The sequence below is a fragment of the Ranitomeya variabilis genome, chromosome 3, assembly GCF_051348905.1.
Source record: "Ranitomeya variabilis isolate aRanVar5 chromosome 3, aRanVar5.hap1, whole genome shotgun sequence".
NCBI lineage: Eukaryota > Metazoa > Chordata > Amphibia > Anura > Dendrobatidae > Ranitomeya > Ranitomeya variabilis.
In genome coordinates this window covers 741,241,128-741,255,847 of record NC_135234.1, presented here as the reverse complement: position 1 = coordinate 741,255,847, position 14,720 = coordinate 741,241,128, and the positions used below count along the sequence as shown (strand labels likewise).

The 14,720-nt window shown below is 43.3% G+C and overlaps 1 protein-coding gene across 2 annotated transcripts in view; it reads left to right on the top strand.

The window, feature by feature from the left end:
• LOC143817253 (collagenase 3-like) overlaps positions 1-1,385 on the top strand; it is an 87,253-nt gene extending 85,868 nt beyond the window's left edge. Inside the window, exons 11-12 of one of the 2 annotated variants that reach the window (XM_077298493.1) lie at positions 321-461; positions 583-1,385. In XM_077298493.1, coding sequence (XP_077154608.1) covers positions 321-424 — 104 coding nt within the window. In that variant the 3' untranslated portion in view covers positions 425-461; positions 583-1,385. The remainder of the gene's footprint in view (positions 1-320; positions 462-582) is intronic. The other variant, XM_077298494.1, reaches the window with a different exon arrangement.
• The last annotated feature ends 13,335 nt before the right edge of the window (positions 1,386-14,720 follow it).

The window sequence follows — 14,720 nt, the reverse complement described above, 5'->3', positions numbered from 1 at the left end:
AGGTATCTGAAGAAACACAAATATATACACAACAAGAGAAGAATCATGACACAATAAATGGTCAGTATAATATTAGGGTTTTTTTCATTCATTGCATACTGGTAACTAACTGGTGACAGCCGGAACATATCATGGCTATGATAGATCAAAACCCAATGTTTTCCCATCATGATATCATAGTGGTTGAGGTGTAACGACATCAGTCGGACATTACATGCTCTGGTCCTGGGGGATCTGTTATAAGGCTAATTTTATATGGAGTATATTGCACATATGAATGATGTGAATTGATTTTCTCTCTCTCTGTTTCTGTTCATCAGATCACTTGTATTTCTCTAATGGAGCCAACCAGATTGAATATAACCCTAGGAGAAACCGTGTCGTCCGCAGGATCCCTAATTATCAAAAGCTGAACTGCAAGTGAAGATGAGCTATGATCTAACACGTGATATCAAATGCAGGTATACATGGAAATGTTATAATAAAACTATATACTACTTTACCAGAGATGTTCCATAAATTTATATATTTCAGATATTGCCTTGCAATGCCCTCACACAAGCACTTCTTTATGTTTTATAGTAATGAAAGAATATAACACAAGAAGACATAACATCGTTCAGCTCAGACTTTTACTTGAGATGATTGAAGCTTTTGCATTTCAAATTTGCCAGTTTCATCAAATTTTTCCCCAAAATTAGAGCTAAAGTTGGATGTTGACCTCGCTTGCCATGTGACCGTACATAGTCCTCTGACGTAGGCACCACATGATCACCATTGTTTGTTATTTGCGCTCTTTCCATTGTTTGTTGCAATTCCGCATGCGCCGGCGTCAGCATGAACATTTTTGGAGATACCTGTTGGATGTGTTTACTATTTGATGCACCTGTGTTTGATTGTCATGTTTGTTTCTGATTGGCTACCTGTACTTCAAATTGTTTTGCCAATAACTCACCAGACACCCCCTGACAAAGCTACTGTGAAACGCGCGTCGGGTGTTTGGTGGGTCAGCACCCCCACTAATGTGCATATCTGATGTACTTTACTATTCAATGCACTGGGGTATCTACACCCTTTTAATAATAATCTCTACACTTCATGTACTCAGTAGTGTGATACATTATATTATTTGCATTTTTGTGGGATGTATTCTTTACTCTTTGAAGCTTTATAGTGTACTCTCATGGTGACTATAGGATTAGTTATATCGGAGATTTTCTCTATATATAAAATATTTTATTCCTCTGTCACTCAGTAATGCTGCATCTTAGAACTTTCAGGGTACCCACAATTTAATTGGGTTTCTCTCCCATTTTCCTTGTGTGTCTGTAATCTTTTTATATGTTTTTTATGTGTGTTTTGCATTCAATAAAATAATTTTTTTAAATGTTATTATTTTTGTCCTTTCACATTTCTCTTTCGGTATTGCCATTGTTATGAGTGTGCTGTGGGACATATTACTCATATGGGGACTTACAAGCTTTTGATGCCTGTGTTACCGATTGCAAAACTGAAAACCGTGTGTGTGTGTTCACCAACCGTAAAAATGTGAAGGGATGTGCCATGGCACTGCAGTCATATCTGTTCCCCATCTGTCAGAATCGAAGGCACATCTGCTTATTTATGGCCAACTGTAAAGGAAACTATGTAAGTCATTAAGTTTTACACAGCCAAATCAGTTCTGTAAAGATCAGATAAAACAGCAGATTAGAAAGCAATAGGCAGAAAAACAAAGTATAATGGCCATAGAGAAGAGCTCTCACAGCAAATACTCACCCTATTGATTTTTTTTGGATCTTTTTGGTGGAGTTTACCTATGAGAATGAGTTGGGTAGCTGGCAAGTGGTTAAATAGCAAGTAAAGGAAAATGTTTAATTTTTGCTACAGTTTTTCTTTAATAAAACAAAGAAAAATGAATTAGTACATAAAGAAAGAATAAAATAATTTAGCACTCAAATGTTAAATTCCTAAATCTGCCACAAGAGGGCAATCCTCGGCTAAAGCATTCACATTAGACCCATCCCTATCATGTAAAACATCAGAGGCTGTTAAAGACAAGGACGGCATGTTTCAAGGTTTCTGTGCCAGTTTTTAAGCTCCAAAAACCTGCAAATTTTGGGACACGTAATTTCTGCTAAAAAAAAAAAATGCATCTTTTTGCAATTTTATGCTGCGCTTTCAACTTTTTAGAAGTACGGTAATGGTGAACTTTGCAAATTAGGTTTTATCCAGATTTATAATAAAATGTGGCAAACTCATTCCAGTAAGGGCGCAGTCAAACGGTTATATGAAATGGAACGAGATCGAAATGCAGTGCACGGACTGACTGGCCAGCGGCTCTCCCGACCAATGGGTTACAGCTTCGTGTATTTCTATGCAGCTGTCACTCCCGGGTTGGGAAAGCTGCTGGCAAATCCATGCACTGCGTTTCGATCTCCTTCCAGTTTATGCAGCATTCTGACTGTTTCCTAAGGTGGTGGCATAGGAAGTGGACAGAATTGTATTATACAGTGGGTACGGAAAGTATTCAGACCTCTTTCAATTTTTCACTCTTTGTTTCATTGCAGCCATTTGGTAAATTCACAAAAGTTCATTTTTTCACATTAATGTACACTCTGCACCCCATCTTGACTAAAAAAAAACAGATATGTAGAAATATTTGCAAATTTAATTAAAAAAAACTGAAATATCACATGGTCAGAAGTATTCAAACCCTTTGCTCAGACACTCCTATGTAAGTCCCATGCTGTCCATTTCCTTGTGATCCAACTTGAGATGGTTCTACTCCTTCACTGGAGTCCAGCTGTGTTTAATTAAACTGATTGGACTTGATTTGGAAAGGCGCACACCTGTCTATATAAGACCTCACAGCTCACAGTGCATGTCAGACCAAATGAGAATCATGAGGTCAAAGGAACTGGCCAAGGAGCTCAGAGACAGAATTGTGGCAAGGCACAGATCTGGCCAAGGTTACAACAGAATTTCTGCAGTTCTCAAGGTTCCTAAGAGCACAGTGGCCTCCATAATCCTTAAATGGAAGAAGTTGAGGACCACCAGAAATCTTCCTAGACCGGGCCGTCCAGCCAAACTGAGCAATTGTGGGAGAAGAGCCTTGGTGAGAGGGGTAAAAAAGAATCCCAAGATCACTGTGGCTGAGCTCCAGAGATGCAGTAGGGAGATGGGAGAAAGTTCCACAAAGTCAACTATCACTGCAGCCCTCCACCAGTCGGGCCTTTATGGCAGAGTGGCCCAACGGAAGCCTCTCCTCAGTGCAAGACATATGAAAGCCCACATAGAGTTTGATAAAAAACACATGAAAACTCCCAGACTGAGAAATAAGATTCTCTGGTCTCACGAGATGAAGATAGACCTTTTTGGTGATAATTCTAAGCGGTATGTGTGGAGAAAACCAGGCACTGCTCATCACTTGACCAATACAATCCCAACAGTGAAACATGGTGGTGGCAGCATCATGCTATGGGGGTGTTTTTCAGCTGCAGGGACAGGACGACTGGTTGACATTGAAGGAAACATGTATGCCGCCAAGTACAGAGATATCCTGGATGAAAACCTCTTCCAGAGTGCTCTGGACTTCAGACTTGGCCGAAGGTTCACCTTCCAAGAAGACAATGACCTTAAGCACACAGCTAAAATAACAAAGGAGTGGCTTCACAAGAACTCTGTGACCATTCTTGACTGGCCCAGCCAGAGCCCTGACCTAAACCCAATTGAGCATCTCTGGAGAGACCTGAAAATGGCTGCCCACCAACGTTCACCATCCAACCTGACGGAACTGGAGAGGATCTGCAAGGAAAAATGGCCGAGGATCCCCAAATCCAGGTGTGAAAAACTTGTTGCATCATTCCCAAGAAGACTCATAGCTGTACTAGCTCAAAGGTGCTTCTACTCAATACTGAGCAAAGGGTCTGAACACTTATGACCATGTGAGATTTCAGTTTTTCTTTTTTACTAAATTTGCAAAAATTTCTACATTTCTGTTTTTCCAGTCAAGATGGGGTGCAGAGTGTACATTAATGGTAAAAAATGAACTTTTTTGAATTTACCAAATGGCTTCAATGAAACAAAGAAAGAAAAATTTAAAGGGGTCTAAATACTTTCCGTATCCACTGTAATAAGATTTTCCAGATTTATTAAATATCATGTAACACTTTGGTACAAATGACCGCAATGCAGCTACAAGGAAAAGTGATCTTAAAAAGTCCCCTGATAGAATTCTATGACCTTATAGTGGATAAGATTACATTTTAAGAGACCAATTTATAGGGATGTTTGCATGCAAAGTTTAACTGTACAAACCTTGATCCTTATGCAGTTAATAAAATCATCATTACTTACCCACTTCTGCTCCAGCGCTGCCACTTATCTGCTGCCCGCCAATGACAACATGTGCAAAGCTCATGACTTCCGCAACCAATCAATGGATTCAGCGGTATTGTCACTAAGGCGGTCTGAGGTCGATTGACCCCAGTGACTGCATCTGTCATGTGGAGTTCACATGACATCATTAGTTCCTCCATTCTGACAAAACTGGTAGGGAGTAATAGAAGAGCGGTTCTGGACTGGCAAGGGTAAGGAATGGGGATTTTGTTAGTTGTGGTCTAAGGGGTAACGGACGGTTATTGTTGTGAAGAGTGACATGCTAGGCCTGGCATGCAAGTGTGAGGAGGCTTATAGGTCATTAAATGCTCCTCTGGGAAATTATATATGCAAGATGCCTCTTCAGAGAAAAAGAGGACTTGAACTCTAGCACCACCTATTGGAAGTACCAATCCTAATTGTCAATATTGACCCTTTAACGAGCCTTGTCACATGAATTAGGATAAAAGCCAAACCAGAATCTTAATTTGCAGACATGGCATTTTGGGTGTTGCCCCTCGACAGTGCAAAGTATGAGATTTAACTTGGTTTTACAGGAGGCTTATAGAGTGAGGAGGCTTAGGGTACCGTCTCACAGTGGCACTTTGGTCGCTACAACGGTACGATCCGTGACGTTCCAGCGATATCCATACGATATCGTAGTGTCTGACACGCAGCAGCGATCAGGGACCCTGCTGAGAATCGTACGTCGTAGCAGATCGTTTGGAACTTTATTTCGTCGCTGGATCTCCCGCTGTCATCGCTGGATCGGTGTGTGTGACACCGATCCAGCGATGTGTTCGCTTGTAACCAGGGTAAACATCGGGTTACTAAGCGCAGGGCCGCGCTTAGTAACCCGATGTTTACCCTGGTTACCATCGTAATGTAAAAAAAACCAAACAGTACATACTCACATTCCGGTGTCACGTCCCTCGCCTTCAGCTTCCCGCACTGACTGTGAGTGCCGGCCGTAAAGCAGAGCACAGCGGTGACGTCACCGCTGCGCTCTGCTTTTACTTTACGGCCGGCACTTACACAGTCAGTGCGGGAAGCTGAAGGTGAGGGACGTGACACCGGAATGTGAGTATGTACTGTTTGTTTTTTTTACTTTTACGCTGGTAACCAGGGTAAACATCGGGTTACTAAGCGCGGCCCTGCGCTTAGTAACCCGATGTTTACCCTGGTTACCCAGGGACTTCGGCATCGTTGGTCGCTGGAGAGCCGTCTGTGTGACAGCTCCCCAGCGACCACACAACGACTTACCAACGATCACGGCCAGGTCGTATCGCTGGTCGTGATCGTTGGTAAATCGTTTAGTGTAACGGTACCCTTATAAGCCATGAAAGCTCCTCTATGAAGTTAGCTGGACACAGATCAAGCAATTGACTTTGAAACCTGACAACCCTTTTAGTGATAAAATACTTTTTGCTTCCACTAGAAGGAACTTTTCTGTATGTGGATTTATTATACAACTTATAGCAGTAATGGACAACTCCTCCTTAACGCCTTCACCCCCAGAGCTTTTTCCGTTTTTTCGTTTTTCGCTCCTCTCCTTCCCAGAGCCATAACTTTTTTATTTTTCCATCAATATGGCCATGTGAGGGCTTAGTTTTTGCGGGATGAGATGTACTTTTGAACTATACCATTGGTTTTACCATGCCGTGTAACAGAAAACGGGAAAAAAATTCCAAGTGTGATGAAATTGCAAAAAAAGTGCAATCTCACACTTGTTTTTTGTTTGGCTTTTTTGCTAGGTTCACCAAATGCTAAAACTAACCTGCCATTATGATTCTCTAGGTCATTACGAGTTCATAGACACCTAACATGTTTAGGTTATTTTTTATCTAAGTGGTAAAAAAAATTCCAAAGTTTGCTAAAAAAAAAAAAAATAGCGCGATTTTCCGATACCCGTAGCGTCTCCAATTTTCGTGATCTGGGGTCAGGTGAGGGCTTATTTTTTGTGTGCCGAGCTGGCGTTTTTAATGATACCATTTTGGTGTAGATACGTTCTTTTGATCGCCCGTTATTGCATTTTAATGCAATGTTGTGGCGACCAACAAAACGTAATTTTGGCGTTTTGATTTTTTTTCTCGCTACGCTGTTTAGCGATCAGGTTAATCCTTTGTTTTTATTGATAGATCTGGCGATTCTGAACATGGCGATACCAAATATGTGTATGTTTGATTTTTTTTAATTGTTTTATTTTGATTGGGGCGAAAGGGGGGTGATTTGAACTTTTACAGGTCCTTCTCAAAAAATTAGCATATAGTGTTAAATTTCATTATTTACCATAATGTAATGATTACAATTAAACTTTCATATACTATAGATTCATTATCCACCAACTGAAATTTGTCAGGTCTTTTATTGTTTTAATACTGATGATTTTGGCATACAACTCCTGATAACCCAAAAAACCTGTCTCAATAAATTAGCATATCAAGAAAAGGTTCTCTAAATGACCTATTACCCTAATCTTCTGAATCAACTAATTAACTCTAAACACATGCAAAAGATACCTGAGGCTTTTAAAAACTCCCTGCCTGGTTCATTACTCAAAACCCCCATCATGGGTAAGACTAGCGACCTGACAGATGTCAAGAAGGCCATCATTGACACCCTCAAGCAAGAGGGTAAGACCCAGAAAGAAATTTCTCAACAAATAGGCTGTTCCCAGAGTGCTGTATCAAGGCACCTCAATGGTAAGTCTGTTGGAAGGAAACAATGTGGCAGAAAACGCTGTACAACGAGAAGAGGTGACCGGAACCTGAGGAAGCAGTGGACTGAGTCTGGTGTGGAAACATCCAGAGCCACCGTGCACAGGCGTGTGCAGGAAATGGGCTACAGGTGCCGCATTCCCCAGGTAAACAGCGGCAGAAGCGCCTGACCTGGGCTACAGAGAAGCAGCACTGGACTGTTGCTAAGTGGTCCCAAGTACTTTTTTCTGATGAAAGCAAATTTTGCATGTCATTCGGAAATCAAGGTGCCAGAGTCTGGAGGAAGACTGGGGAGAAGGAAATGCCAAAATGCCTGAAGTCCAGTGTCAAGTACCCACAGTCAGTGATGGTGTGGGGTGCCATGTCAGCTGCTGGTGTTGGTCCACTGTGTTTCATCAAGGGCAGGGTCAATGCAGCTAGCTATCAGGAGATTTTGGAGCACTTCATGCTTCCATCGGCTGAAATGCTTTATGGAGATGAAGATTTCATTTTTCAGCACGACCTGGCACCTGCTCACAGTGCCAAAACCACTGGTAAATGGTTTACTGACCATGGTATTACTGTGCTCAATTAGCCTGCCAACTCTCCTGACCTGAACCCCATAGAGAATCTGTGGGATATTGTGAAGAGAAAGTTGAGAGACGCAAGACCCAACACTCTGGATGAGCTTAAGGCCGCTATTGAAGCATCCTGGGCCTCCATAACATCTCAGCAGTGTCACAGGCTGATTGCCTCCATGCCACGCCGCATTGAAGCAGTCATTTCTGCCAAAGGATTCCCGACCAAGTATTGAGTGCATAACTGAACATTATTATTTGATGTTTTTTTTGTTTGGTATTAAAAAACACTTTTATTTGATTGGTCGGGTGAAATATGCTAATTTATTGAGACAGGTTTTTTGGGTTATCAGGAGTTGTATGCCAAAATCATCAGTATTAAAACAATAAAAAACCTGACAAATTTCAGTTGGTGGATAATGAATCTATAATATATGAAAGTTTAATTGTAATCATTACATTATGGTAAATAATGAAATTTAACACTATATGCTAATTTTTTGAGAAGGACCTGTATATATATATTTTTTTTAAATATATTTTTAAACACTTTTTTTTTTTAAATTTGGCATGCTTCAATAGCCTCCATAGGAGGCTAGAAGCATGCACTACACGATCAGCTCTGCTACATAGAGGTGAAGCACAGATCACCTCTATGTAGCAGAAATGCAGGGTTGCTTTGAACGCCGACCACAGGGTAGCGCTCAAAGCAATCGGCCATCAACAACCATAGAGGTCTCAAGGAGACCTCTGGTTGTTATGGCAATGCACCGCTGACCCCCGATCATGTGACGGGGGTCAGCGGTGCGAGAATTTCCGGCCGCGCGGCCGGGAGCGCTAGTTAAATGCCGCTGTCAGCGCTTGACGGCGGCATTTAACTAGTTAATGGGCGCGGGCGGATCGCGATTCTGCTCGCACTCATTGCGCGCACATGTCAGCTGTACAAAACAGCTGACATGTCGCGGCTTTGAGGTGGACTCACCGCCGGAGCCCACCTCAAAGCAGGGGATCTGCCAGCTGACGTACTATTCCATCAGCTGGCAGAAAGGGGTTAAAGCGGACCTGTCAGCAGGATTTTGCTAAGTAAACTACAGGCATTGTCAGGTTGGCGCCATTATACTGATTAAAATTATACGTAGAGTGAAGAAATCTGTCTTATGGTTCTTATGTAATCAGTGTTAGAAGTTTTCAGTTAATAAGATGCTTGTGCTCTGGGACAGGACTACAGTCTTACCTTCATGCTCTAAGCCAGAGAAACCAAGGAGAGTCCTGCCCACAGGCCGCCCTGAAGCACAAACAGTCTTCCTCACTCTCTGTCTCTGTGATAAGGAATGTGTTTGTTTGCACATTAGGATTTTTTGGTAGATTTTTTTTAAAGGGGTTGTCCAGGTCTTCAACATTGATGGCCTATCCATAGTGTAGGTGGCGCCCAGAACTGCCCATGGTGTCAACAGAGCCTAGAACTGCACCCGATGTCGTCAGCACCCAGAACTGCTCAGTTACAGAGATGCACAGCTCCATCGACAGAATGGTGGCGGCAGTTGAGTACTGCACATCCACCCCCTATTGATTTAAATAGGGAGCAGACATGCTATATCTAGCCACAGCCACTATTCAGCTGACGGAGCTGTGTAACTGAGTAGCTCTGGTCACCATCGACACCTGGAACAGCGGATCGGCAAAGGTATAAGAACAAGACAAAAGAGGAAGAGATACCAAAAACTACAAGTGACACTGATCAATTATCATGGGATGCAAAAGTAGCAGTCACTAAAGATATGTCTGCCATATAGGAAGACAGCAGTTTTTCATTAAAGCTCAGGAGTTTCAAATTTTGCTTCAACATGAAACCAGAGATACACCATAGAGTTACTACTACTAACTAATGCAAATCGAGGCAGGTACTACAGAAGACTTGTCGTTTTCAGGGTGCTCTTGTTTCGAGGTACTGTGCATGAGCAAACTCTAGCAACAGTGAAATATTAAGCAAAGCATGGGCGGACATACCGCCTGTTCAACCGGTGCGACTGCATCGGGGCCTGGAGGCTTCGGGGGGCCCCTGCAGGGTGGCTAATAATGAGGGCAATCTGGCCAGTTTATCTGGCCCTGAGTATCCTGGGGGCCCCTGACCAGATTGCCCTCATGCGCTGCGGGCAGGGAGCAATCCCTGGAGCTCCGCTGCCTGCAAGAGAAAATGGTAGCGGAGCGGAGCTGCAGGGAATGGATCTGTCCTGCTTTCTGCCCGTGCTTCCTGTCTCACACAGCAGCACCTGAATGACATCATTCAGCGCCACGGCTGTGCAAGACAGGAAGCTGCCGGCGATGGTGCGGCTTCAGGATACAGTGCGCAGAGGTGAGGTGAGTGTGTGTATGCAGAGAGGTGAATAGTGCTGTGTGTGTATGTGTAGGTGGAAGAGAGGGCAATGATGGGGGTGATTGGGCAGAAGTCAATGATTGGGTTGACGGAGAGGGCAATGATAGGGGTGGTGGGGGAGAAAGCAATGATGGGGTGGTGGAAAGGGCAATAATGGGGGTGGTGGGGGATGAGGAAATGATGGAGGTGGTAAATGGGCAATAATGGGGGTGGTGGGGGAAAAGAATGATGGTGGTGGTGAAAAGGGCAATGATGGGGATGGTGGTAGAGGAGGAAATGATGGAGGTTGTGGAATGGGTACTGATGGGGGTGGTGGGGAGAAGACAATGATGATGGCAGTGGAAAGGACAATGATGGGGTGGTGGGGAGGAGGAAATGATGGAGGTAGTGGAATGGGTAATGATGTGGTGGTGGGGGAGAAGGCAATGATGGTGGTAGTGGAAAGGACAATGATGGGGGCGGTGGGGAGGAGGCAATGATGGAGGTGGTGGAATGGGCAATAATGCGGTGGTGGGAAGAAAGCAATGATGGAGGTGGTAAAGAGGGCAATCATGGGGTGGGGGCTGAGGGCAATAATGGGATGCGGGGGGAGTAGGACAATGAGGGGTGCGGGGGGGTGGGGATGGGAAGAAGGGGATTTATTATGGATTTAGGAACAGGGGGAGGTGGAGGAAGATGTTATTATCGATTATGTCTAACACAGTCCCTTAGTAAAAAGTGTACTCACTTATTATGTATAGCACAATCCCTTAGTATATAGTATACTCACTTATGTATAGCACAGTCCCTTAGTGTATAGTGTACTCACTTATTATGTATAACACCATGCTTAGTTACAGTTTCCTCTTTTGTTATGTATAACACTGTCCCTTATTATGTACATCCTCTCTAGTTAGATATGATGCCCTCCCTTATTATATAGCTTCTTCTGCTGTTATGTACAGTGCTGTCTTTTACATAGTGTATTCTTGTTGTTTTTGTCATTCACAGCGCCCTCATTTATTACACAGTCCCCTCTCTTGTTAGATATAAAATGACTACTGATGGAGCAACCGATGACCAGACGACCAGTCCATCTGCTCCTCCTTTAGAAAAAAAGCTTTCCCAATCTCCATCAGCCATCATTGCATTATACAGCTAACAAGACAGGACGGTATGTAATAAAAAACAGGGCTCTATAAAATCCAATATGTAAGGGACGGTGCTGTACATAACAAGAGAGGGCACTGTATAATAAGGGACGGCAATATACATAATAAAGGAGACTATGTAACATATAAATGTATGTGTGTGGCTATATATATATATATATATATATATATATATATATATATATATAGCTTTGTCACCTTAAAAGGAGGGGGGCCCAGACACATTTCCTGCACAGGGGCCCCGAGCTGTCTGTGTCCGCCCCTGAAGCAAAGAATGATGCTAGCTCACCATATGTTTAGCTGCTTATTCCTGCACAGTGATTCACCTCTGGCTAATGGCAAAAATTAATCCTCAAAAAGAAACTAGGTCCAGCACTGAAGAAATGGGAACTGCACTTCACTGCATATAATATAATGAGTTGTACATGTGAATATAAGAAACTCTGTAATATATCTTGTAAGAGAATTCTGATACTTTCTCCACTTCTGAGACATTTTTTCCACTCCCACCTACCTCCTGAACTCACCAGCCACTCTGAAAAAAAAACACAGCTCAAATTCATTTTTCTCTAGACAAGACAGACTGCCAGCTCACTGTGATGTCAGGTTACAACTACTATTATACTCTATCCTGAAGAGAAGAGGAGTGACGAGCAGAGTGAGAAAATAAGCAGAGGGAAACACGGAAAGGTGGTGCCACTGCTGAGTTTTGTAACAAGAGATTTACATTACCCACTAAGTCTATCATGGTGACAACCTCCCCAGTCTCAAATTTTTGACATTCTACACCTGATTCAAAAGTGGTTGCAACCGGAATCTTCCTCCCCAGTGCAGATAGTGGAGAGGGTCATCATGGATAGATTCAAACATTCCCTTCCAAGACCAGTGCAGTCCTTGGTTGCCCAGGGAGATCCCCGGAATGCCAATGACCTAGTAGGCCTTGGGGGAAATGTACCAGGTGGTTGAGAGTTCCTTGCGGAAACAAGGGATCTTAACATCTCCATACTGCAATTTCCTAAGAGGGGTTGATGCCAAAAAGAACTCAACTAGAGCCACATCTGGGGATGTCCAAGGGCCCAGGAAGCATCTGAGTTATTGCCAAAAGAACCATCTAATAACATGGTTTGTTGGAGGTGTCACGCCCCAGGGCACATAGGCTGTGTGGTCATAAAGACAAACTGTGGAACCTAGATCCATGACTTTGGAGTTTTCAAGAACCTATTACACCTTAGAATAATAGGGAGGAACTTTGCTTTATTCTGGGACTTGTGGGGGAAAGCAGGGTCGCTTGGTTGTGTAGGGGATGTGAAATGTTTGGTGTTCCCTCTTCTCCCCATCCCCTTTAAGTGTGCATAATGAATGTTATTAATGTGTTTGTACACAGTGGTACTGCTACACATAACGTGTATTACCACCGTGTACAAGAGCATTGCTATACTGTCTGTATATTGCTCTGTATATTCCATGCACATAGAGTTTGTAGGGAAAGTTTGTCCCCGGGCCTAGTATAATGATAGGGGCGTAGTGTTCATAGTTGGACATTAGAGAGGTTCACTGTAGCATATAGTTAGAGTAGGAGGGGCACAGTGGCATAAGAATAGTGTAAGCTTCCTAGTTTAGTCAGTCAGGGACTGGGCGCCCGTGCAGCTCACAGGGCTGCCTGAGCAAGGAGTCACTGTGCCCCACAACGTTAAGGAAGAGGCCCAGCATAGAACAGCACACTGAAGAATTCCTCTAGGAGGAAAGGAATACGGGAACGCTGCGGACGCAGCCGAAGGAATCTGTCCTCATAAAGAGAGAAGTTTGTTCAGCCGGGCAGCACAAGCAAGATGTGGCAGATCTTTGCCTGGGCGGCAGTTCTTAGAACCAGGTTGAAGCGGTGCAGGACTCCAACATGTGAGGCAAGAATTCCGGATGGAGTAGATTCTGCGGGATCGGAAGATTAGGTCTGTCCCGGGGCTGAGCATAATGAAGAGAAGGACAGAGAAGGGACAGAAAGGAACAAATCAACTGTGATGCTTGAAGTGCCTGTATTTGAACAAGCTGTGCTGAGTAAAAGAGTTAACATTGAAGTTGAGTCGGAGTGTGACTCCTTTATTTCAGAACTGTCTGTGAAAAATACATTCTCGTCAGGTCCGGCTCCAGGTTTTTGAGGGCCTCGGGCGAAAGAGTCTCAGTGGCCCCCCCTTAACACATACCACGATTCACGATGCACAGATACAGCAGAGAAATAGAGGTATAGTACAATGCCAGATTTCACTTCTTACATGAGTGATAGCTATTGTATACTCTACAATACCATACAGCAGAGGGGCTTTATAAGTCAACCCCTTATATGCAAATTTTTGTGACCTACTCCCTCTTCCTCAGTTACCAGTAGGCATTTTATTGTTATCTGAACTGGCTGCAAAGAAAAAACTGCATACATTGAATATGACAATTTTTTAATGGAAAACTTTTTAAAGTAAACATTAAAAAGTATTAACGTAGAACATTTGTAAAAGTGCAAAATGGGTAGAATATAGCACAGCCACGTAGTATATAGCACAGCCATGTAGTATATAGCACAGCCCACGTAGTATATAACACAGCCATGTAGTATATAGCACAGCCACGTAGTATATAACACAGCCACGTAGTATATAGCACAGTCATGTAGTATATATCACAGCCCACTTAATATATAGCACAGCCACATAACATATAACACAGCCCACATAGTACAGTATATAGCACAGCCACATAGTATATAACACAGCCCACATAGCATATAACACAGCCCACATAGTATATAGCACAGCCACGCAGTACATAGCACAGCCACGTAGTATATAGCACAGCCACATAGCATATAACACAGCCCACGTAGTATATAACACAGCCCACATAGTATATAGCACAGCCATGTAGTATATAGCACAGCCCGCATCTTTTCCCCCCGAGAATGGCTCCACAGTCTAGTACTCCCTCTCCTATCATTCCCCGTTCTGCCTCTGACACTGCGGGTGTCTCACTCACTGTGTGCCAGGCAGTGCAGCCGCTAAGACAGGAGCATAATTACTCCTGTCAGTGTCTAGCACTGAGCTCCAGTGAGAAATTTCACAGGAATCCATAGCTGAACCCATGTGAACTTACTTATGGCACCGTTTGATGCGTGAATAAGTTCCCATGCAGAAGTGCCATAAGTGAGGTGACTGGGGTTCAGTGAACTTTGGTGAACTTCCTCACAGGAGCTCAGCGCTAGACACTCACAGGAACATATCACTCCTGTCAGTGTAAGCTGGATGGTGGGGAGAGCGGTCATTAATGCGACCGGTCTCCAAATCCTCCAAATTGTCATGGGACATTATGGATTAGTTGTACTTCGGACAGGTGAGGGATATGGTTATTTATTATTTTTCTTTTTTTACAGTGGACCTGGAATCAGTGGATTCGTCCCCTGTAAAAGACAGAAAATAATCAACAACCATGATACTCCCCTTTTGGGAGATTATTTCCTGTCTTTTACAGGTGATGAAGGCTTCAATTGAATGGGCATAAGGTA